The following is a 26,701-nucleotide window of genomic DNA, read 5'->3' on the forward strand; positions in this document are numbered from 1 at the left end:
GTTGTAGAAGGGCGGGGTTGGCTACTCCGCCTGCTTGATTACCGGCGTGTGTTAAATCCTCCTACAAAAAATCAAAAGTAAAGGCAGGAGAGGGGACGGTTAGCGGGAAAAAGTAAAAAAAAAATCAAGAGTTCAAGTGATACCTTACTTACACAAGGTGCCGCATAACCTTAAGATAATAGCAATTAAGTACGATGTCAATGTTGTTTTCGCCGCTCGGTGCAAGCTGGTAAAAGTGTGTCCTGTGGTGACTAGGCAGAAACGTGTTCAATGCTCGAAAAAGCACGTCACTCAGTACGCTTGTGCCTCTAATGTTGTTTACGAGATTCGACGAACGTGCGGGGGTGTGTATATTGGAGAGACTGGGCGGTGTTTTAATGAAAGGGCGCTTGACCATCGTCTAGCGGTACGTAACGAATTGGGGGGACACCTTTCAGTACAGACGCATGCCGTGCGGGTGTGATCCCCTGTCAGAACTGTCAAAATACATTAAAAGAGCGAACAACAAGACTGATATCACAAGGAAGTTTCTTTTCTAGATGGTTTTGTGTAAGACACGTTGAAGTAATACGAATGTTTACATCATTGTCATCTGTTGTTAGTGTTTATGGGTTGCTTTTACCGTAGGGGGTTGACAAGAGAAAAAAAGTGTTCGCGCATGTGTGTTGGGTGGTTTCCCTTGAATACTTGACGGTGACAGCGCAGGAAAAATCAATCTCACACCAGACACTCAGGAAGACAAGCACACGCGCTGTGTGCTTGTCTTCTAGACTGAGCTCATGAGTGATTTCTAGATCCACTAGAAATCACTCATGAGCTCCCCACATAAGGTTCCTTGCGGTTCTTGGACCTCAGATTAATTTTTTCGGAGCATCATTTATGTTGGTCATACGAACCGAGAGGGAAGAAACCTCTTCTTAATTTTCAGTCAGCACACTCCAAGCTTGTTAAGCGAGGCATTGTTAAATTATGTCTCACCAATGCGCTTAATAAGTCTCGTATTCATTCACTTAAGGTTAGCTTTGATGCTCAAATTGCCAGGTTAAAGTCAACAGGATATCCAAGTGCATTACTTACAGCCGTGGCAGAGGATTTATTAAAGAGAATAAGATGTGGTGAACGACCTAAACGCAGTACAGAAAAGAAAAGGACGGCCGTTGTTCCATATATACATAAAGTTTCGCACGGTCTAAAAAAGATAGGTAACCGCATTAACATTAATGTTGCTTTTTCAGCACCAAATAAGCTTCTAAGCCTGTGCAGGAAGGTAAACGGATCGGCACACCGGGAAGTTGGTTGTTCGAAAAAGCACCAAAAGAGCTTTGTAAATTGTACTGAAGGAGTCGTATATTCTGTCCCACTCTCATGTGGTAGAGAGTATATAGGCCAGACTGGAAGGTGTCTGAACGATCGTTTAAGAGAGCATTTTTATAACACCCACCGAGTCGTAGCTGGACACTTGGGAATCCATTGTCGCGATTGTGGCTGTGTAGCACATTTTGAAAATTGTTCTGTAATAGGTAGGAGTAGAAACGCATTGACTAGATAAATAATGGAAGCGGAAAGGATAGCACAGCTGAAGGACAAGTGTGTAAGTAGTCCTTCTATAGCGCTGTCGACCAAAGAGCTCCAATTTCTATCTAAATGATAGCGATGAGGGAGGGGACAATTTGTAAAAGTGTTTCGTTTAGATATGTTTTCCGTTTCTTCATTTTTCTTCTCTTTTACTGTTCTTTTGCCTTCTCTTTAGAATTTTCCTTTGTATTTCGTGCTACTTCTTCTACTTATCACGTTCTGAAAAGTCAACCCAGACGTTGAAGAGAAAAGTGAACTAATCGAATACACAAGAGTTGTAAGCTCAGCGCGTGTGCTTGTCTTCCTGAGTGTCTGGTGTGAGATTGATTTTTCCTGCGCTGTCACCGTCAAGTATGGTTCACCAACTCGCCCAAGCTTCCATCCTATCAAATTCCCTTGAATAAATCAGTTGAAAGTTAGCGCCAGTCCGTGTGGTATGTGTCCCGTCTTCATCCGTGTTTTTTGCGCTTTTAACTACTCTAAATCACAATGAATCAACTAGCCCAATCAAAAGTTTTTATTTAGAATACATGGTAGTGTCTGGAGCGGCACGACTCGATAATGAGAACTTGTGAGGCTGCGCGTGTAGACAGCAATTGCGGTGCTGCAGTGAACAGGGCACTACATAGCCGTGGATAGAGAGAGCTTGCTCAATAGGAGGTGCGGGCAGAGTCAGGGCGTTTGCCAGACTCAGAAAAAGGGCTTGACATATTCTCTTGACCAACCAGAAGCCTAAAAGTATCACCTAGAGTTGGTAGCGAGAAACACTTTCAATCATAGGTATACGTTGGTATATGGTAAGAATTACATGTAGTCACTCCTACTGGTTGAAAATAGGATGCATGTGATGTTTTAATCATGATCATGCAGAAATATGTAAGTAACGAATGTGCCGCTTGAACTCTGTTTTGCTCGGACAATGTGTGACCGCTCGGACGGCAGATTACCGGCCCTCGTAGCCGGGCGTACGGATTATGTCGATCGTTCCGCTAGTCGCGCTCTTCCACCATGATTTTGGATGACCGCGATTGAAACGTCACGTGCACCAAATTTCCAAGCACTGAGAGTTACTCCGACGCACTTATTAAGCTTGTTTCTCGCGACTACCACCAGGGCAATATTTCCGGCTTCTGAATGGCCACATTCGAATTTGTGAAGACTCTCTGGAACACACCCAGCCCGCTTGCGGCCTATGGTGCCTCCTCATTTTTCTCAGACTTCCCAATTAATGGCCAAATTCTCTCTATGTGCGGCTCTGGGGCAGTACAAAGTCGCTGTTGTCCACACGCGCACGGCCACCATCATACTGACCCTACTGCCAATACGCCGGTGCCGACACCTATCGCGATCTACACCGCACGCCTCACGCGAGCCACTCCGGTCCCAACACTTGACTTCTGGCCATGAGCTTCCGTGCTCGTGTTCTAGCATACTGCAGTATAAGTACACGACGAACGGTACACGCAGCATTGCCGTCGTCTGCTTTACACGCCGGAGAAGCGGAAACAAACACGCTGGCAGGTGTGGTCACATGACTTCCGGTCATGAGCTTCCGTGCTCGTGTCTCGGTTTCGGTTTCGAGCAGTTGAGTTTTTTTGGCTTTACTAAAATATGCGTGACTGTAGCAAAATATTGATTCGGTGGTTTCTTGACATCATATTAAATCACCTGGCCAAACATAATTGCAAAAACGCCGCGACACATCCGCCCACACAATGACGCAAGCCCGTCTGTTGATTCACTTGCTCCTGGGACTGGTGTGCTCGTCAACTACCGGGACAAGCTTGTTCGTCGTCAACAGCTACGGGAGTGGGACCAGTTTTCCGAAGAATGACTCGGCACCCGTGCCGACACCGTCACCTCTGCCGGAACTGAACGCATCCGCCTACTTGACCTGGCAACCTGGAATGCGCCTCGAGGGGTGTCTACAAAAGCGCCGTCCGTCGTCCGCCTACTTGACCTGGCGCCGTCCGTCGTCGAGCCAGTTGGGGCGCGACACCGCCGTTCACGCAATAACGCAAGCCCGTCGGTTTATTCAGGTTCGTTACTTCACCAATGTTCGGTGCTTTCGCAGTAGCGATCTTTGTTTGTTAACGATGTCGTGCCCCAACGACGAAGTGCGCTCTTGCTTGAGGTGGCCGTGCCAACGGGGTTTTATAATTTACGTCGTTGCATGCCTCTCACAACTGCTTTTTAAGATTCGGGGGACGTTGAATCAAACCTGGGACCCCTCACCGACAGCCAACAGATAGCCAACATTCTAGCCGTTGTTCAACGGATCGAAATATCGCCAAGTATCATGCTGGCCAAAATAAGTGCAGTTGAAAGTGAACAAAAATCACGAATGCATTAGTGGGCCAACTCTCCGCAAGACTAACAGCCGTCCAGACAGAGTTGACTACCTCACACGTCGTATCTAGTCCCATCTCTTCAAACAGTATGTCTTTTCAGCTGGCTGATGTTCGTAAACAATGTGAAGACCAGCAAAATAGACTTCGACGGTCTAACCTGTTTGTTCTTTAGCTGTCCCGATTCCCCCTCCGAAAGCTGGAGTCAACCAGAAGGGAAAGTCGTTGCCTTCTGTTTCGAAAATTGGAATTTTCCTTGAAGATGGCTAATCTGGAACGGTCGCATTGACGCGGTAGATTTCAAGAGGGTAAAAACAGACTTATTTTTGTCTAATTTTCTCGTTTCAAGGACAAGGAAAGCGTATTGGCCCGCGGAGTTAAGTTGAAAGGTACTGTTTTTGCTATCCGAGAGCACTTCTCCGCTTCGGTACGGCTGGCTCGAGGAAGACTCTTTGAGTGTGGGGAGCTCTAAACGTTGCTTTTAAAATACGCTTCGACAAATTGCTTGTTCGTAACAAACGCTACTTTTAATGAAATATATCAATCTGGGAGGGGGGGGGGGGGTTAACGAGCTTTATTTTCTCGAACCAAATTCGCTGCAAACAAAGCGAAACGGGCCTTTTACTTCTTGTCGATTCGAACATCACGATAAAAACAAGATCCATTCAGTCCGCTTCACTAACATACGATGTGCCATCCTGAAACGCGACGAACTTCCTGGTATCGTGTAGGACAGCTCATCAGATATCGTTATCTCAGCAGAAACATGGCTCAATCCCGGTATTGGCGATGGCGAGATTTTTACCTGTCACGCTCAAAGGAATATGTTTCGACATGATAGAAATGCGCAAAGAGGGGGTTATCGCCATAAGAAAGAACATTCTCTGCTTTGATGTCGAAATCATAGATAGTAGCACTGAAATTTCCGCAGTATGTGTATCTACCCCTTCAAACAAGATTACTCTTGCTGCTTGCTACGACTACCTGACTGTGATGACCTATTTTCTGCTAAGCTCTCCTCCATTTTGGTTGACATTAAAACTCGCTGCCCAAAGCAGATTTTTTACTATTTGGTGATTTCAATTTCCCCCAGATTGACTGGGAAATGTCATGGATGAAGAAAGAATAAACAATTAAACCAGGGACAACACAACCACATCTTTCATGAAAGATCTGGTTGTGTTGTCCCTGTTTTAATTGTTTATTCTTTCTTCATCCATGACTTAAACCAACACGCTCTTCTGCCAAGCATGACTGGGAAAGTTTATCACCCGAAGGGTCTCGCGCATCTGCAGATTTTCTTGATATGTGCCTCTCGCTTAACCTGACGCAGGTTGTAAACGAGCCCAGACGCTCGTCTAACATTCGCCATCTCATATTAACTCCATCTTCTGACTTCGTAAAGTCAGTCCAACTCTCTGAAGGTTTGAGTGACCACAAAATACTACACGTTATTCTTTAATTACCTGTTTTTGTGAAGAGCCTATTTTCAAAACTGTTCACGACTAGAATAAAGCCAACTATGAAGCAATAAATAACGAATTAGCAATTTATTATGACACTTTCCAATCCGAGTTTTTCGCTAAGAACTATCGAAGGCAATTGGAATCTTTTTAAAAAATAATGTTCTTAACTTGGTGCAGAAATATGTGCCCACTATAAAAATTTGCACCGACTCATCTAATCAATGATATAATAAAACATTAAGGCCATTATGTAAGAAGAAAAAAAAGAACGACTCTTCAGAAAAGCTAAGCGAAATAACCTATCATGTGCTTGGGACTCTTTCAACGCTGCTCTCAGAAACTACACAAAAAGCCTTAGAGCACCGAAAACAAAATTTTTCTCAACGTTTACCGACAATTTTGCGCAATAATCCGACAAAATTTTGGAAGCTTATGTCAATAAAAAGTAGTTCCAGGAGCATAAATCTCACCGACCTCCACGAAGAACAAGTCAGAGAAAGTGACTGCCCCGAAGTCTTCAATGACTACTTTTTTCAATATTTACAAATGAATAACCATTAAATATTCCAACATTACCTGAAGATTGTCATGATCTTATGTCACCGTTCACTGTTAACAGTGAACTCATTGAAAAACTTAAACTTTTGTCGTCAGTAGGCCCTGAAAAAATCAATGCAAAATTCCTTAAAATACAGCCTGCTATATCCAGCAAATTTCTTAATCTCACATTCCACCAGTCACTCTCCAAAAGCTGCCTACCCCTTGATTGGAAGATTGGTAAGATTGCCCCAATCTTTAAACAGGGAATTCGTTCTTTAGCCTCCAAATATCGTTCTACCTCTTTAACCTGCATATCGCCTAAACTTCTAGAGCACACATTGTATTCACATTTCATGACCCACTTGTCCTCAAAACAATTTTCTCTTCAGACATCAGCATGGCTTCCACAGTTTTTTTTTTGCGAGACTCAACTGTGCGAATTTGTTCACGAATTGCACATAAACTTGTAAGTTATGTAAATACCGACGCCATTTTTCTCGACTTTTCAAAAGCGTTCGATCGTGTTCCTCACCAACGTTTTCTCTCCTAGCTATCATCACTGCTAGTAGACCTCTTAGTTCTTTACTGGATTAATCATTTTCTCGCATCTCGTGTTCAATACACAGTCACTAACGACTATGAATTAGGACTAACAAGCGTTACATGAGGGGTTCTAGACGTTTCCGTTCTTGACCCCGTTTTTTTTTAATCTTCATTAACAATCTTCCGTGTATTATCTTCTCAGAAATATGATATTTTGCAGATGATTGTGTCATATATCACAAGATTTCATCAGTAACAGACGACTACCAACTTCCAAAATGATCTAGAAAAAATTAGTCACTGATACAGAAAATGGTTGAAGTCGCTCAATAATTCTAAATGCAAATTAATCCAATTCACCAGAAAGCAGTCCCTGTTAGCAAATCAGTATACCATAGACAACGAGGTTATCGAACCCGTTTTCATGTACAAATATCTTGACATCAGATTAACTGCTAACCTTTCTTGAAAAACTCACATTGAAACAATTTCTGCAGAAGCATCGAAGACTCTTGGATTCATCAGATGAAACTTACGAGAGGCCCCTCCACACGTGCGACAAATGGCTTATGAAACGTACCTTAGAACTAAACTAGAGTATGCAGCATGGATTTGGAACCCCCATCAATCATGCCTCGTCGACACCTTAAAACAGTGCAAAACCGGGCGACTCACTTCATCTTATCATCATTGATCGTTTCACCAGTGTTTCTACGTTAAAAAAATAAACTCGGTCTAACCCCTTTGCACTGCCAAAGGAAACTCTACCGACTCTGCCTTCTTCACAACATTTATTATCACTGCCCAGAGGACTCACTGCTGTCTCCCCAGAAAGAATATCATCTCGCCTTAATAACTCCTGTGCTATCGAACGACTTTTCGGTAAGACCAATGCTTTTAATGAATCCTTTCTTCCTCTTGTCATTTCCGAATGGAACCAGTCGCCATCATCTATAGTTACCATTAACGACTCTACAGCGTTCCTAAGGGCTCTTCAAACCCATCTTATGTGAGTGCTATTTTGCTGTTTCATATTTTGTATAACGTTTACTACGATTCTTCTTTCTTTCTTTGTATTATTCTTCATTAGTGCGTTTTTCTGTTATTTATATTAATAAACTGCCTCCCTCCTTTGTGTTATGTCCTAACTAGGCCTTTAAAATGAAATAAATGAAATGAATGAATGCAACAAAAATTGGTGCCACTAGTCCTTTAATGGGGCCGTGAAACGATAATCAGTAGGATTATTTATCACCTTACACATGCTTACTTGCACTAGTGGGACCCAAGAATACTCGAACACAATGCCACTGACCAAAGGCGTCTTCGTCGCGGTGAAATTCCAGGGATAAAAGCGGACCTTTACTTACAGTCTCTCCTTCGCAAAACATGACGACGAAGCTACGGGGATAATGCCAAATATGCGATCCCTGGGAGAGCGTCATCAAGCTTTGCCGATCCCTGCTGTGACAATATTTAAATGCGGCTCATACAGGGAACACGAGCACTGTGTAGGCATTCGATTTTGGCTCGTGACAATCAATGCCTCGACATGCATTTGAGTAGTGACTCGTGCTCACGGTGGAAGAAACACATTTATGTGATGACCTTGGCCGCTTTTCCTGCGGGGAGAGAACGACCAGCTGGTGTTCGGAGCACCGTGGTTCGGAGCACCGTGGTTCGGAGCTAGCCTCAAACTAGGAGTAGTTCGTTCCGCGCCGCCACGGAGGGCGCTGAGGTAGGACGTCCCGACGTCCCTCCTCGGTGGCGACGGTGTCGGCGGAGTAGCGTGCTCGCCTTTTTCCCGGTGTTTATCAATTCCTGTTTTGTTGTGAAAAACAGGCTGGAAGAATTTTATTCTTTGTTTTTTCTTCTACCTTCGAGTGTTTCCCATCCCAGCATAGCTTTTATATCTGTAACATTAGCATAAGGGCCATAGTTGTTCAGTACAATGCGCACTGCTTGATTTTGAATTTTTCTAGCTTATTGGTGACGAAGTCGCGATGAGGATCCCACACAACGCACGCGTAATCAAGGATCGTTCTTGGCAAAGAAAAAAAAAGCGTTTCTTCAACGCATCGTGACGCGGATCTAAAATTTCGGCGGATAAAATAAAACATTTTACTAGCTCCTCCGATCGTGCGTTCTATATGGCTGTTCCATTTTAGAGAATTTGCAGATAGCACTCCTTGGTAAACACACGCGAAAACAGTACATAAAATGGTACCGTTAATTAGGTAGCTTTGAAAATCGTGCAGCTTGCTTTTTGAGAAATAAAAATGTTTGCATTTACTTAGATTCAGGCTCATTTTCCATTGATTGCACCAAGAAGATAAAAGGCTTATGTCGGTTTGCAATATTGCAAGTTCGTCTGATATGTTTGTTTTGCTGTATAATACGCAGTCATTGACAAACAGTTTAATATGAGACTGTATATTTTCGGTGATGTTATTTATGTATATGAGAAAAAGTAAAGGTCCTACGACACTCCCTTGTGGCACACCCGACATAACCCTAGTTGATGTGGATATGGTACCGTTTAGGACAATACCCTGCTTTCGACCTTCTAAATAATCTCGTTTCTCGTTCAGGACGTTTGGATCTAGGTTTAGTAAAGCCAAATTATACAAAAATAACTTATGTGAAACATTATCAAATGCCTTGGGAAAGTCTGAGAACACGCAGTCGACATATTGCTTGCTGTCTAGTGATCTGGATATCAGATGACAAAATTCTACCAGTTGTGTGTTGACAGAGTAACCGCTTCGAAAACCATGCTGTGAGGGAGAAAACAGGTTTTGTCAAATCCAGGAACGAGTATATGGTTACTATAAATAATATCTTCAAACAACTTACGCGAGACCAATGTTAACGAAATAGGGCGATAATTTTCAACACTGGATTTAGACACGGATTTAGAAACAGGCGTGACGTTTCCCATCCTTCATCTTTCATGTTTTTTAAAGATTCGCTGAATATAACAAAAAGAGAACGCACTACAGATTGACTGCACTTAAGAAAAATAACAGGGGCATTGCCGGCAGGTAACAACGGCCTTGGTTGTATCAGTTCCGCGCAGCAACTTCACGATATCGTTCGTGTCAATTGTAATGCTTGGCATTACGCTTTACTGTGTTTGGTAAGCCACTGGAGATACTAGATGGGGAGGCTCTTCCCAAAATACTGGCTTAAAACAAGAGTTAAAACATTGTACCATCCCGTTATCGGATACCACTGTACCACCATCAACTGTCAACGCAGGAACAGAAGTGTCTTTCTTTTTGTTCGCATTAACAAACTTCCAGAATGCTTTAGGGTTTCTTTTTAGATTTTCGTTAAACTTGTCAAAGAACACTTTTTTTTTTTGCATTTTAAGAAGCTTATTGATTTTTTGTACTTGTGCTCAGTTTGGACTGACCAACTTTTGGAAATCTTTTTGTAAGCACGTCTTGCGTTACCTATAAGCATGCGAATTAAACCATGGTGTATATTTTTACGCCTCCTTATTAGTTTCGATGGAATATACACCTCCGCTATCTCTAGCACTTGGTTTTTAAAAGCATGCCATATGGTTTCAACGTCACTATTATTTTACAGACGACTGAATGCATAAAAATAGGATTCTGAGTTCTGCATTGATCGCGTCGTAATTGCCTTTGTCGTACAGAAACATTTTCCGTGAACATACCGCTTGGTTTCGCGATCTGGGCTTCGAGAGCTTGGCAACAACCGCGCAATGATCACTTATGCTGGGAAGTATAGTGACCTCGACTACAACACCAGGAAAATTTCACAGATCCAAGACAGCATTCCCTCGCGTTGGTTTTTTAACCTTATTGTTCGATCCCAAATACACCAATCATGTCAGCATACATTGTGTAAGCGCGGTGCCCATCTGTAGCAAGGACTTCATCAGACCAATCGAATCCTGGCAAATTGGAGTCTCCTCCCAAGAATAGGCTATCTGGAATTGTCGTCAACAAGTTACGTAGTTTGTCTACCGAGTTCGCATCTATCTGGGGGGCGATAAAATGTACCAAAAACTAAAGTGTTCCGTTTAGGTAAAAATACACGACACCATACAGACTCAGTGTTGTTTTCGGAGAAAACGATTTTACTGCTACTCCAGTGCAATGAAATTAGCAAGCACACACCACCTCCGTGTCCATTTCAGTCTTTGCGGTATACAGTAAAATCAGGGGGAAAAACTTCGGAATTAGAAACCGAGTCCTGTAGCCATGTCTGCTCCCCTAATAACTTTGGGTTTGATTGTCTAGAGCTAGGAAATCGTCCACTTTATCTTTTATGCTACGGAAGTTCACGAGTAATACCGAGGCGTCTACATCTGATAAAGCGGCATTCTGACAGAAATTTCTCGCACTGCGTCAATCCTGCTGAATTGTTGCAGCCTTTCTACGAACGAGGACAGTCGTGCTTTGTTCAAAATACCAGGCGTACGTGTCCCCGTTGATAACCAGCTTGTCGTAGGTAAGATATACTTTGTTGTTCTTATCTTGTCTTTTTTCTTTTGAGTAGTCCCATAGCTTGCGCCTTTTTTCTCTGACGAGTGCACTGAAATCGTCGGAAAAGCTGTAAGCAGAGTTTTTGAATTTAAAGGCGTTGCGCATGATGTTAAAAACATTGGCGCACATAATCGGCTCCAAATCACGTGGCCGCTTTTTCCAGCTGCGACTTTAGGGGGTAAAGGGTGTTCTTCTAGAGTGCAGTTATTAGGTGCCCGTTTTCGGCTTGAGCGACTTTGCCGTCGCCGTCACCGCCGGGGCAACCGCGCGTTGCATTATAGGAAACCTCCCATAATGACGTAACACGTGACGCCACGTGTGACGTCACAAGGGTCACGAGTGACGTCATAAGGGTACCGCGCGTTGCATTATGGGAAACGTCCCATGATGCAACGCGCGGGACGAAGGTCACTTTTGAATATCACGACGAAGGTCACGACCTTCACTGTGAAGGCCACGATCCTCACGAGTGAAGTCATGAGGGTCACAAGTGACGTCACGAGGAGGGAGAGAAGGAGAGGGAACTGGAGGGGGAGGAGAGGAGGAGGAGAAGGAGATAAGGAGGAATGAAGAGGGGAGGAGGTGAGGGGCATACCCTCCTTTCCGTACCCTCCCCTCCTCCTCCTCAAAAGCTGCGCTCTAATTCGGTATTACAGGAAGTTGTAAACGTCTTTCACTTTTTTTTCAGTATTTTCTACGACTGATTTTGCGTAAACAAAACAATAGCAAGAAAAAGAAAGTGTTTTATGGGTTATTAGCGGCGAGATGTTTTGGTGGCGCCCTCCTACGGTTCCCCCTTGTGACGTCATTGCCTCGCGAACAACAAGTTCGATGGTGTTTGTAAATAGCATGGTGGAAGCCTGAAATCATTGCGCTCTCAAAGCAACACTGACAATACCGTCGAAATTAAAGTTCTTTCATTCCTCTTATTTCCGTCGATGGCATACCCTTTCCGACGTCATAGTCAGCTTTTGGGCCAATCGTGGAAGGCCGACCACAGCGACGCTTTCGGTCGCGCACGTCGACAATAAATGTCAAAAACAATTCTAAACTGTATTTATCGAAGGCACACAAATTGTTTCATCGCTCCAAATTTAGGCTCACGACCTTTTCCGAAAATAAGTCTGGCCAGCTCAATAACTAGCATCACCTAAGTGTATAGCATCTGTACATGCTATGGCTGCCTTGTGATGGCAGAGGAATTAAGAATTTGAAGACAGGCACCGACACGGAGCCTGAACCTTCCATACGTATAGTCCGCTTTACTATTGTTCGATGTCAGCGTGACTAGACTTACGAGCTTCTGTGCGCCTCGCATTTTAGGGTGTCATAGGAACCTTTGGAATACTCAGCTTTGGCACGGATTAAGCCTAGTTCACATGCAGCGGTTTTGGCCCTAGAGCGGCGCGATTTCTGCCGTCGCGGCGCTCTGGCCAGCGCCAAGAATTCTGCGGCACGAGCGCCGCGACGGCACAAATCGCGCCGCTTTAGGGCCAAAATCGCTGCATGTGAAACACGCTTTAGAACACTCACGACAATAATTTGTAGCGAATGTTATCGAGAGATTTACTCAAGTTAAACTGAAGTAAGCTTCTCGTACAGAGTGATAGTGCCTTGACACCATTACAACTAAAATGATTGGAACAAAGAAAGAATCGTACAGCGAAAAGCACCATGACTTTCGTATATCTGGCATTGAAGAATAGATACTAGATTTTAAACGCCATTGGAATACAAAAAACTAGACTGGTATTTGAGCCGCTAGATGACACAGCATTTCTGAAAGGGTCTATTGTCCCACTGGGATGGTCATTGAAAAAGAAAAGAGGCATCCTCACCTGTGGGGCAACCGCGACAAATTCGGCGATGCTTTCGTTGGCGCTACAGGTGGCATTGATGTCTCCGCTGATGTTAAGAAACCTCAGGCCAAAGAGGGTTCCGGCGGACAAGCTGAAGGCTGGATCGTTGGCGTCACGCAGGGGCAGCTCTTCCTTTACGTCGAGTGCGGCAAAGCCCACGAGAAGTAGTCTCCGTACGTTGTTGACGTACTCATCGCTGCACGTTCCGGTCGGGACACTTGCATGAGCTGGAACGCGAGGAAGACAGAGGGCACGTCGTCAATTGCGGAGTGCTCATCTCCGTTTCAGGTTAGCTAGGAGAAGGGCGAAAACCAAGGCGTGCTAAGCCAACCTGAACAAACAAACAAACAAACAAACAAACAAACAGGACTGACGCAGGTGACAGTTCTGCACGGGAGAAGTGGATTCAAACAGTGCGTTTCTACGTGCTTCGATTCAATGTCCTGATCGGCTTGTGAGGACTTATCCACCAATTATTACGTTATCGAATAAAGGCGGCAGGGCCTTAGGTTGGTCTAGTTGGTGCATGCCTTATCAAAGGCTAAACAGCGGTGATAAAGACGAAGGACACAATCAACATATCTGTGCATAAAAGGAGCTCTACATAGACGCTGCGTTCACTTCTTTTATTCGATTGGCTTCGCATCATCAGTATGGCAACAGGACAGGTAGATGCCACAGTGTATCCTCGTGTATAACGCCTGCTTCTTTGTAGGCTTGTCAATGCATGCTTCAGAGGCCTGACATCTCGGCAAGACAAAAAATAAACTCGTTAGCAATGACCGCTCCTAGAGTCACTGAATGTTCCTCAATGTCACTGAATGTCACTAAATGAACATTCAGTTACTTTAGAAGTTCCATTGACCGATCTCACTAAGCGTTCCCGTATGCGTGACGCCGCCATATTTGCAGTCTATACAATTGGCAGGCGCGCCAGTTCACGAGACAGTTCCTGCCGCTTCGTGCTCTGCTCGCGTGGACCCCTAGCTGGGTTATCGTTCGTGCAGCGTATTTATTCTGTACTCTCGTTCTTTTTTCATCTATGGACGATTCTAGAGCCACTAAAGGAGCCACTCTTAAGGCCGGTTCAGACACTTGCGTTTGAGTGCGTTTGACTAAGGTGCGCTTAGAACCGAAAGCGAATCACCGGCACATCTGTGCATCGTATGAAGCGCGGAATCTAATTCAAGAAATCATATTGGCACGCGATATATGCTGCAGGGATGTCCTGGTTTCTCGCAGACGCAACGCAGTCAAACACAGTCAAACGCAACTGTCTGAACCAGGCTTTAGACTATCGGCACTTTGTTCCCCGATGTTGCTGGTGCCACACCGGCCCTCCCCTCAACTTACTAATGAGAATCACTGACAATCATACCTGTAAATCATCAAATGTGATATACATTATTTTCTGCACACTCTGTCCAACCTTTCGTTCATGGAGTCGGCGGTCAGTTTCGCGGATAGATAGATAAATCGGCAAAACTGAGCGCCGACTCTATGAACGCTTCCAAGAACACCGCAAAAATACTTGTTACACTAGAAAGAGCGGGTCAACTTAAACATGGCCTCCACGGACACTTATGTAAACACTTCTTCACGAATCATTCTGAACTCCACTTGCGAGAATGCGTCATCAAACCAGGCTTCCACACCCCCATCTCACGCAAAAAGGAATAGGTTAATTTTTAACTAAAGACGAAATTCCCTTCCGGCCTAACAAAAAACCTTTTTTTTCGGCTATTTGCCCTTTCGCCCGCTCTTCTTGACGGAGGCTTATTGCAGAAAAGGCGCCGTGCAACCGAGCTTTCGGTTGCACGTGAAAAGATTCCCAGGTGGTCAAGATTAGTCCTCAGTCCTCCGCTGGGGCGTTCCAGATGCCCGTCGTCGGTTTGGCACGTAAAACTCCCAAATTTGACTTTTTTCGTCCGCTCCTTTCTCTCTCTCTCCCTTTTTAATTTTTTTTGGTAATTTGGGTGGTCACGCGGGGGGCGCTAAGCTTTCTTCTTGTCCACATTCCTTCACCTATTGACTAGAGATCTCTTGCATCGTACTTGACATCTTTTCCCCCTCCCTCTCTGACTTCATGACGCCACACCTGTCAAACGTGTTTTCTCCGCCTACTTCGATCTGCCATTTCCCATTTTAGTATACCTGAAGAAGACCGTATGGTCGAAACGTTGTTCCCCTCCTTTCCTCTGGCAGTTCTCTATGCCTTCACATCCCTTTTGATATACTAACAGTGCCCGCCAGAATAATAATAATTGGTGAGAACTTCAGCTTGGGCGAGTCGGTAATTCATGATAATGCTTCACAGCGCACAAGATCAGACACACTTAAAAAGGAAAATCACGCATACACAGGAAGAACACTCACGCAGCGCTGACTGACAACTCAAATGTATTATGCCTCATCTTCATCTTCACTCACTCCGATGCAAATGACAGTGAAACAAAAAATCAAGGATCATATGAAAAAGAGAAAAGGCAAGAACAGAAAAAGGATTAAAAACAAAATATAGAAGGAAGAAAAATATAGAATGAAAAAAGTAATGAATTCCCTGTACAGCGGACGTTGCTACTGTGCTTTTTCTATATAGTTCAACTCTTTCTCCGTTAAGGCTAGCGAAGGAGTGCTAACACATATCTTATCTAGCCTTACAATGTTAGCGGTTTCTACTATTTCCCGCGTCGTTTTGTCCCTGCTCTGTCCCAGTATGGTGCATTTCTCTAGGAGGGGAGAACATCCACACGCTCTGCAGTGGAGGCCTAAATGACCTGAGTTGGCATTTATGGCATTGTTGTGGTGCTCACGAAGTCGGTCATTTAGACAGCGACCCGTCTGTCCGATGTAACACTTGCCACATGTGAGGGGGAAGGAATAGATGACTCCCTCAATGCAGGACACGAACTTGTTCAGGTGGTTTTTGATACATCCAACTGGTCGACTAGATGTCCCATTGACCTTCTTGCACAAGCTAGAAAGTCTATTTGGCGCGGAGAAGACAACGTCTACGTTGACTCTATTGGCCATTTTCTTAAGCTTGTGGGATAAGTTGTGGATGTAGGGAACTATGACAGGCCTTGTGGTGCGGTCTCTGGTTCTGCGTGTTATAGCTCCTTCCTGCTTGACCTCCCTGAGTAGGACTTCGGCAACGGAAGTTAATAAAGACGGGGGGTAGCCCGCTAAAACCAACCGAGAAATTTGCATGTTGAAACTCGTAGGGACTGTGTGTTTGCAAGATTTTTCCAGAGAGTTTTTTAGGCACAGTTTTACAATGCCTCTTTTTACAAGCTTAGAGTGGGCGGAGCTATGGTTCAGGAGAGGCTTCTTTGCTCGAGGTTCGTACGACCAGCAGGTGTGATTGCTTTCAAAAAATAGTCGTAGGTCCAAGAATCTTATAGATCGCTCAACCGGAAGCTCATGGGTGAGTTTTAACGGGTGAAGGCAGTCCTTGAAGGTGGACAGAACACTGGCCACTAAGTCGGGGAAGGTTCCATTGTTACTGTCAAGTAAAATCAGGTAGTCATCCACGTACCGAAACACACGCACTACTTTGGACTGGTCAAGGTTATGCTGCAATAATCTGTTATGAAATGCCAGATAAAGGTCACTGAGTACGGGAGCTATACAAGAACCAATACATACTCCCGTTTTCTGCAGGTATGTTAAGCCTTCCCAGGTGGCAAAAGTAGAATTCAAGTAGGTGGTTATTAAATCTAGGAAACCCTTGACTGAGACGCCTGACGCGTTTTGAAAGGCTATGACACCAAAGGAGTCAACACTTTCTTCTATGCACCTAAGAAGACGGTCTTGAGGGAGGGCATAATAAAGGTCTTTGACGTCGATGGAAAAGGCGTTGAGACTTCTATCTGTGACATCATGGAGGAATTGCCAGACCTCATCTGAGCTCCTAATCAGGTAGGGATCATTGATGTCAAGAAGGTTTAGTTTGTCTTGGAGGAACACTGCGATGGACTTTTGCCAAGTGCCTCGTTCAGACACAATGACCCTGAGGGGGCAATCAGTCTTGTGCGTTTTTGCACTGAAGAAAATCTCAAGGCTGGATAATTTGCTTTTGTCGATGGATGAACAAAGTTGCTTGAGGTCAAGAGAGCTACATAGCTTCTTGGCTTGGCTTTTGACCTTACTTAAGGTGATATCTTGATGGCAATGGAAGACTGACTCAATGGCCGTTAAGGCCTTATTGCCAAACAAGGCCTTGTGCATGAGCACAAAACCGCCTTCTTTGTCTGCCGGCAGGAGAGATAAGCTATGCCCTCTTAAGTAGGTTTCAACCCTTTTAATGGACAGTGGGCTGATCGGGGTTGTATGGCGCGAGAGAATGTCCACTCCTTCTGAAATACATCGATCATTTTCCGTATTGGAGGCTCGCTGTGAAACTTGCCTGACCAAGGAAAGTAACTCAGGTGCCGACTTGCGGGGTTCAACCGCGAACTTAGGACCGAGGCTGAGTACCTGCTCAACGCTTGGTGGAAGAGGGATGTCGCCTATTACATGCAAAGGTTGGCTTTGGTGTCGTGTCTTTTGAGGAGTAAGGGATCTGAGATGCTTCAAAGTGAGTCGCCACAGATATTCGGTTGTGCGGTCCATTAAAAGGGTTGAAACCTACTTAAGAGGGCATAGCTTATCTCTCCTGCCGGCAGACAAAGAAGGCGGTTTTGTGCTCATGCACAAGGCCTTGTTTGGCAATAAGGCCTTAACGGCCATTGAGTCAGTCTTCCATTGCCATCAAGATATCACCTTAAGTAAGGTCAAAAGCCAAGCCAAGAAGCTATGTAGCTCTCTTGACCTCAAGCAACTTTGTTCATCCATCGACAAAAGCAAATTATCCAGCCTTGAGATTTTCTTCAGTGCAAAAACGCACAAGACTGATTGCCCCCTCAGGGTCATTGTGTCTGAACGAGGCACTTGGCAAAAGTCCATCGCAGTGTTCCTCCAAGACAAACTAAACCTTCTTGACATCAATGATCCCTACCTGATTAGGAGCTCAGATGAGGTCTGGCAATTCCTCCATGATGTCACAGATAGAAGTCTCAACGCCTTTTCCATCGACGTCAAAGACCTTTATTATGCCCTCCCTCAAGACCGTCTTCTTAGGTGCATAGAAGAAAGTGTTGACTCCTTTGGTGTCATAGCCTTTCAAAACGCGTCAGGCGTCTCAGTCAAGGGTTTCCTAGATTTAATAACCACCTACTTGAATTCTACTTTTGCCACCTGGGAAGGCTTAACATACCTGCAGAAAACGGGAGTATGTATTGGTTCTTGTATAGCTCCCGTACTCAGTGACCTTTATCTGGCATTTCATAACAGATTATTGCAGCATAACCTTGACCAGTCCAAAGTAGTGCGTGTGTTTCGGTACGTGGATGACTACCTGATTTTACTTGACAGTAACAATGGAACCTTCCCCGACTTAGTGGCCAGTGTTCTGTCCACCTTCAAGGACTGCCTTCACCCGTTAAAACTCACCCATGAGCTTCCGGTTGAGCGATCTATAAGATTCTTGGACCTACGACTATTTTTTGAAAGCAATCACACCTGCTGGTCGTACGAACCTCGAGCAAAGAAGCCTCTCCTGAACCATAGCTCCGCCCACTCTAAGCTTGTAAAAAGAGGCATTGTAAAACTATGCCTAAAAAACTCTCTGGAAAAATCTTGCAAACACACAGTCCCTACGAGTTTCAACATGCAAATTTCTCGGTTGGTTTTAGCGGGCTACCCCCCGTCTTTATTAACTTCCGTTGCCGAAGTCCTACTCAGGGAGGTCAAGCAGGAAGGAGCTATAACACGCAGAACCAGAGACCGCACCACAAGGCCTGTCATAGTTCCCTACATCCACAACTTATCCCACAAGCTTAAGAAAATGGCCAATAGAGTCAACGTAGACGTTGTCTTCTCCGCGCCAAATAGACTTTCTAGCTTGTGCAAGAAGGTCAATGGGACATCTAGTCGACCAGTTGGATGTATCAAAAACCACCTGAACAAGTTCGTGTCCTGCATTTAGGGAGTCATCTATTCCTTCCCCCTCACATGTGGCAAGTGTTACATCGGACAGACGGGTCGCTGTCTAAATGACCGACTTCGTGAGCACCACAACAATGCCATAAATGCCAACTCAGGTCATTTAGGCCTCCACTGCAGAGCGTGTGGATGTTCTCCCCTCCTAGAGAAATGCACCATACTGGGACAGAGCAGGGACAAAACGACGCGGGAAATAGTAGAAACCGCTAACATTGTAAGGCTAGATAAGATATGTGTTAGCACTCCTTCGCTAGCCTTAACGGAGAAAGAGTTGAACTATATAGAAAAAGCACAGTAGCAACGTCCGCTGTACAGGGAATTCATTACTTTTTTCCTTCTATATTTTTCTTCCTTCCATATTTTGTTTTTAATCCTTTTTCTGTTCTTGCCTTTTCTCTTTTTCATATGATCCTTGATTTTTTGTTTCACTGCCATTTGCATCGGAGTGAGTGAAGATGAAGATGAGGCATAATACATTTGAGTTGTCAGTCAGCGCTGCGTGAGTGTTCTTCCTGTGTATGCGTGATTTTCCTTTTTAAGTGTGTCTGATCTTGTGCGCTGTGAAGCATTATCATGAATAATTGGTGGTTGTGTGGATATTTACACAGCGTGTAGTTGGTCAGCCAATTCAAAGTTGTGACGAGTCACTCGCGGTAAATGAGCAATTTAGCCACTGCAGTACAACCGCTAACCCGGGGTCTTTAACGTGCAGCACGCAGTACACGACCGCACGCCGGTACGATGCTCATTCTGATCGAAACGGGCAGGGGGGGGGGGGGGATCGAGCCCAGGATATCTGAGTTCTGCAGCGCAAGCTTTCGCTCTACGTGCTCCTAGCTGGTGTGCGCTAGCCCACTCGGCCACCGATACCCTCGGCAGAATCCCATATCTTCAGTGAAATAAGAACCAGGGTGTTTGAAGAAGAGGACTTTTGGCGAGACGAGCCGAGCGCTTTCCGCGTGTTGGAGCCAGTTGGCCACGCTATTTCCGAATCTTGAGTCAGACACTGCTGTTCTCTCAGATGTTCATGAGAGCTTCAAAGTAACAAGTCATGTCGAACAGGCCCTTCCGGATTCTGCCTTGACCACCAACGAAAAAAAAGCAAAAAACAGCAGAAATCCCGCGTGAGCGACGCAACTTTATATGTCGTCCAGCGAATGTGGCCACAAATTTGCTTGGCCCGAACTACAGAGGAATGTTCTTGAGTGAAAAGGATGTATACCATATGAATTGCATCGCAGAAGTGGCAGAGACATTTGGTCTTGATGCCGGAAAAGTGCTTTTCAATCTGGCTGAATATAGAACCCTGTCAAGTGCGTGGTCAAGGAAGGAACTGGACGATTCGGCCCCTGACACCGATTGCCTGTCGCCTGCTTCAAGTTCCACCATCTTAAGCTGCGCGAGAACAAAACTGGCATAAGGTCGCCACTGTCCACACCAAAAGTAGAAACAGGCTTAAGGGACACGGAGTGCAAAAGCTGGTGTTTGTGCGCTCCAACGTCAGTCTGAAGGGTCTTGATGGAACACACGACGGCGGAAATGGCTCAAGCATGGAGTCAGAGTAGCCGCAATCTACCTACTGCTTTGAGCGTGCTTCTTGTTCAGCAAATGTGTACTTGTTGAATCGTAGATTGTTTCAAGATCGGTTATGTTCTGTTCGTAATAGTAACAGCTCTACTCTTGGAAGAGAGTAAGAAATGATACAATAAATCAACGTCCAACTTGCACTATCTCCAATAGAATTCATGTATTGCTTTTACTTAAATAGTTACCATAAATCAATGGTCCATCAATCATGATGTTATCTTAGTATTTATGTACACACGTATACAGGGTGTTTTTTTTTTATTCTTATGCACTTGTTTAAAAAAAAACGTGAAAGCTACAGTAATGCGGTTTGTGCAGGTGGGTTTATACGGCCAGGCGAACATTATCTGGGTGGCTAATCTTTGCGATAAGTCAAAGTTAAAAGTCAAATTTGGGGGTTTTACGTGCCAAACCAACGACGGGCATCTGGCACGCCCCAGTGGAGGACTGAGGATTAATTTGGACCACCTGGGGATCTTTTAACGTGCGACCGAAAGCTCGATTACACGGCGCCTTCTCCGCAATAAGCCTCCGACAGATTGCGGGCACCTCGGCCGGGATTTGAACCCGCCACATGGGGATCCGTAGGCCAGCGCTCTCGCCTCAGAGCCACCGAGGCGGCTTGCGATAAGTCTGCTAATTAATTAGAATTCGTTAATTAACTTTTTAATTACTGAAAATAAACATATGGTTTCAATTAGAAACTTGCTGAGCATCATCGAAAACCCACAAATCAACTATTTTTTTGCAGGATATAACGCCGGGGCAGCATTTTACGGCGTTCTGTAAAAACGCTCCATTTGGACGCGTTTCTAGATTTCGGTTTGTTATCGGAGCGGATCTACGCGCCCGCGATCCTGCTCCCCGGCGGTCGCGGCGCGAAGCCATCTCCTCGCCTCCCTCGTAGAATGGAGGGAAGTACGGCGCACGTGTGTTGCGCGTCTCAGCCACTGGGGAGCAGGACCGCGGGCGCGGTGATGTGCTCCGATAAGAAACCGAAATCTAGAAACGCGTCCTAATGGAACGCTTTTACAGAACGCCGTAAAATGCTTCCCCGGCGTTATATCCTTCCGAAAATAGTTGATTTAGTGGTTTTCGATGATGCTCTACAAGTTTCTAATTGAAACCATATGTTTATTTCCACAAATTAAAAAGTTAATTAACGAATTGTATTTTATTTTAATTTTTATTTTTTCGTCAGGAAGGCTGACAAAGGCCGGACTCCGCCCGAAATGCCGAAGAATAAATCGTCCGGACGGTTTATTCTTTGACGTTTTGGCCGGAGTCCGGCCTTCGTCGCCATGCCCGCCACCATGCCCGTTATTATATATAGATATAGGTATGCACTTGCAGGTGAAGCAGTGGATGCTTAATCGTGTATTACGGGAGCAATGGTCTCGTTGACTAACATCGTGTTCTACTGCTGACAGAGCAGTCGAAGCCTCATTGTTTGAGAAACATGTCATAGATTGAAATAAAAAATTGTGTTTTTAGATGCTATCACACATTACAGCAACAAACTTGAAACAGCGCTAGAAGTCATATCTCCTCTATTTTATACGTTTTCCAAACATATTTCGATATAACGTTTTTTGAAACGTTTTCCTATATTGCCACGCGAGGCCTGCTTGACAAAGAAAAGAATGGTTAATATTTTTTTGTTCAATGAACGCAATAGACCATTTGCTATATTACCCAAGCATCAAGGAGAATGCAGGGATCGGTGTTACACGCGCCCACACGCGCACGCCTTCCCCGTATAAAAGATTCGACCTAAGTACCGAAGATAAAGCGCTGACGAACGCGCGTGCAGGATGCCATTTGTTTTAGGTACTTGCTTTAGAAAAGTTACTACTGCTGAGGCCAGCACGTGTGCCGCGTGGAACACAAATGCCTGCATTCTCCTTGATGCTTGGGTAATATAGCAAATAGGTCTATAGGCCTCCTGCGCTGAAGCTTTGAAAAAACTGTAGCGCCCTCATTTTGGGTAGTACAAGCTCACCTGATTGAGTATAGCACTACTTATGGCACGCTGGTCGAGATCTTTCAATTTTATGTGGTGCTAAAGAACAAAAAAATACCTATGGACGCCAGAAATCGGCCAAACTGAACGTTACAAGAAAATCGAAAGTGCCAAATTCATGACACCACTGCTAGGGCACGCGTCTCTTATCTCTGGGTGGTGACGTCACAACACCTGTGTCGCGACGCTTTAATTTTTTTTTCTTTTTGATGTCTACTTTGGAACGCGTGAAACGGCATCTCTTGGCTCACGCGCATCTTAGCGCATCACACGCATCTTAGCTTTGACAGCGTTCGGATTTTTTGTTTTGTCTTTGTATTTTCATCGTGATCTCGCGCTCCGCACCAGAGCAGGCACGCTTCTGCATGCGTGACAGTTTGAGACGCTAAAATGTGTACTACCCAAAACAAGTCCTAACAAGTCCCATTTGCAGCACCCTCTGGGCAGCGCAGAAGGCCCATACCACCTCCGAACGAGAGCACACTACCACAAGCGCTTGAGCTCCCTACCTAGCTGTACCACTGTCGTACTGGGGGGCTATGTTGCGCTTTTTGCACTCGCACGAGACTAGGGAGAAGGAAGTGACGTCAACAACGCAGCAAATGCAGATTGGATGTTGATTTTGTTTTCTTCTGTTAACATTCAATCTGCGTTTGCTCTAGTCGTTGACGTCACTTCCTTCTTCCAAGTCTCCTGGGAGTGCAAAAAGCGCAACATAGCACCCCTGCATATCTTTCTTATGGGCTGAGAAACTGATATACCGGCTTCTTGCAAGAAAACGAAACCCAATTTAGTGGTGCGCATAAATAACGCATAGAAAACTCGAACTCCACGAGAACGTGGCGCTAGCGATGGGGATAGAATAGGACAGTTTGAGAACATGACGTTACCTGGATTGAAATGTAAAACTGGAAAACAGACATTTTCTGTGAGCCCACGTCCACGTAAATCTAAGAATCGTCACACCGAAAAATGAAATTCTGGGTGCCTGCAGCATTTATATTAATGCAAAAATCTGCCAGCAAGCAAGAAAGCTATACTGCCTGTTTTCCTGACCTAATGTCTTTTAAAAAAAATAAATGAAACAGGATATTTTCCACGGTATCATTTTCTGGTTTGAGGAACACTGGCGTAGGTGGACGTCGGCTCAGAAAATGTTGGAACCTCTGTTATATCTTTTGATACAGATAACGTAATGTTCGCAAAAACTTTCGCAGTCTATCACCACTACTAGTGCCACATTCTCAATATTATTAAGAGTTTTGTGATGTGCAGTTCGTTTATGCGAGCCGGAACACTGTTTTTTTTTTTTCTCTCACGAACCCGGAATTTAGTAGACCGCGATTATTATTCCTACACCTGCTTTCTCAACGAAACGAGAGGAAAACGTGCATGTCATGTCTATTTTCAGTTTTGACGCAATCATTACTTTCCAAATCGACGTTCGCTCGAAAGATTAGTTTAACAGGTTTTTTAATTTCTGAGTATCGTCTACTTTTTCCAATTTTAATCTAAATAAATAAATAAATAAATAAATAAATAAATATATATATATATATATATATATATATATATATATATATATATATATATATATATATATATATATATATATATATATATATATATATATATATATATATATATATATATATGATTTTTTTCTCGAGCTTTCGCATTCCTACATATAACTCTCCTCCAGAGGTGGGGTCGCTCCTCTTTGCTCTGTTTCGAATGCTTTTGTTTCTTTTTTGTTCCGGAGCGCATGAAAGAGCGCATCCCGGCACAAGCTTTCGGCATTCAAAGTGCTGCGATGGAATTTTGTTAGAGTTTTTTGTTATTAATTTTTTTTTAAAGAGCGCGTGCAGTGGGCATTGGGTGCTACAAAATTCCTAAACTCTGTGGCGTATTTCAGTGCTAACGTCTCCGCTTCGCACGCGGAGGACACGGGTTCGATCCCTGCGGGCGACGTCAAGCAATCTTTTAAAATAATTTCGCAACATCGACGATAGACGCCCTACACCGCCAACTACTACAACACCAACAATGGACGTCGTTTCCAGTGATGGGAAGATTCCGTATCACTAATGCCATAAGACAGACACTCACCAGCAATCGCGAAGACCGCCAGCAGCACAAACGAAGCACGAATCATGGCAACACCGTGAGACAAATTGTGGAAAAAAAGACAATGGATCCCCGAGACTTCGGGTGCGTTTATAAAGACCCAGGCGCGTATTTCCCCGATAAATGTGCTTCGCCGACTCGACCTCTTATCGACAACAAACATCGTGGCTACCGGGCATGATTAGATAGTGCGGATTTTTTCCGACCTGTTACTGTGTTCGTGATAGATTCTCACATTATAGTAATTTGCGCCGTTATAAGCGTCCGCTTAACAATGAATGTCCCCTGATAGCGAGCTTGCTCGCTGGATCTAAAGTCACTGTATCTGGAAAATCAGCGCCATTGCCTTCCCACCTGCTAGCGGGACACAAACAGATACCACCATAGAGACGACAAAACCTCTAAAAGTGATTGGCTCATCGCTATCGGTTACCATGGTGATCGCCGTTTCGGACCCTTTCAAAACTTCGAAGCTTGGAAAAGGGTCACTATAGACCGTTTTATCGTGGGTAGCGCCATTTTTAGAGCGAGAGAGAAAAGGGGAAAGGGCTACCGGCGCTTTCCCCCTTTCTGATTGTGTAGAAAGAGTAAAAGTCCCGGATGAGAGGCTTGGCCGGTGTTGGGTGTCTGCTATGCCCCAACTTCTTTCGCTCTTTCTTTTCTGTTTTGAACTCGCAAACTTCATTAGAGCCACGGGCTTTGATGGCAACAGTCCCCCGGTCATCGGGACACCATTGCTCGGTCATAGGGTGCAGGAATAACGACAGAAAGCGTCGAATACCGCCCAAGGACCTCGTAGCTTGCATGGATTTCGGCAAGGCACGTGCGGCTGCAATGTTTTGAAGCTCCACCGCTTTCCGCGTGACCGGAAATGATGAACCATTCATAAATTTTTGCTTGCAATAGGCACATTTCAACGCAGCCGTTTTTAGTAATGAAGAAGCGATACACGAAACGGGAACCTCAATTAACTTTTGTAAACACCCGGAGCTGCTACATATCGTTTTGCTGCGCTGCTTTTATCTTGCGTGTCCGTGTTCTCATGTTTCATTGTGGATGAACGACGAAGATGTTCTAGATGTGCTTATATCGAACCGCAGAAAGCGTCAAAGCAGCCACAAATTATTTTACTATTTGATGCAATATTTTGAGTACTAATCTCCAAATTCTATCACTGACACGTTCGCTGCCGCTGTTCCCGGATGCCATGACTCGAACAAAGAAAGGTACACACCGGACTCGAAGACGCAGATCGCAACACACGAGTCGTACCCTGGAGCGACTATCCAGCGCTTCAAAGCGCCCAATCAACGGAAACAACCCAAACAACCCACCAGCGGCACTCCAAGGGGCGCTTTTGTCGGCTCTCTGGTATCGCACAGGGGATCGCTATTCAGGAAAACCGATAGAACTACCTTTTCAACAATTTCTAGCCTCACCCGGCGGCGGAAATAAGTTTTCAACTAAGTGTTGTAAATGATGAAATCAAGTCAGTCACCACTGCAAATTATCACTATTAAGATAAATTCAGTTACAAAATTTTACAAGCTCAAACAGCAATTGTCACGAGAAAACTGGCACGCACCTTGCGAGCGTACCCCATGTTCACCGGCGGTACAGCGTTCGGTGCGCGCTCCATTCACAAGCTGTTCCGAGCACAGTCGAGAAGATGGTGTTGAGGAAATGTCTTTTCGGTATACGAACGCAATACACTGCCGTCAAGACCGGGGTAATCTAGAAAGCGATGGAGCTTAAAGACATTGCAGCCGCTCTCGCCTTGCCGGATTCCTTGCAAGCTACATAGGTCCTCGGACAGTATTCGACGCTTTTTGTCGTTATTCGTGCACCCTATGACCGAGCAATGGTGTCCCGATGACCGGGGAACTGTTGCCATCGAAGCCCGTTACTCTAATTAAGTTTGCGAGTTCAAAACAGAAAAGAAAGCGCGAACGAAGTTCGTGCATAGCAGACACCCAACACCGGCCAAGCCTCTCATCCGGGACTTTCACTCTTTCTACACAATCAGAAAGGGGGAAAGCGCCGGTAGCCCTCTCCCCTTTTCTCT

General features: G+C 44.8%; 1 protein-coding gene across 1 annotated transcript in view; it reads right to left on the bottom strand.

The window, feature by feature from the left end:
• The window catches only part of LOC120837779, a 38,546-nt gene extending 13,806 nt beyond the window's left edge, over window positions 1-24,740 (bottom strand). The window contains exons 1-2 of the mRNA XM_040207364.2: window positions 24,619-24,740; window positions 12,834-13,081 (exon numbers count right to left, since the gene is read on the bottom strand). Of these exons, the coding sequence (XP_040063298.1) occupies window positions 12,834-13,081; window positions 24,619-24,664 (294 nt within the window). The 5' untranslated portion in view covers window positions 24,665-24,740. The remainder of the gene's footprint in view (window positions 1-12,833; window positions 13,082-24,618) is intronic.
• Window positions 24,741-26,701: the final 1,961 nt, after the last annotated feature.

This window comes from Ixodes scapularis, unplaced genomic scaffold (assembly GCF_016920785.2).
Source record: "Ixodes scapularis isolate PalLabHiFi unplaced genomic scaffold, ASM1692078v2 PGA_scaffold6__148_contigs__length_123643588, whole genome shotgun sequence".
In the NCBI taxonomy this organism is placed as follows: Eukaryota; Metazoa; Arthropoda; class Arachnida; order Ixodida; family Ixodidae; genus Ixodes; species Ixodes scapularis.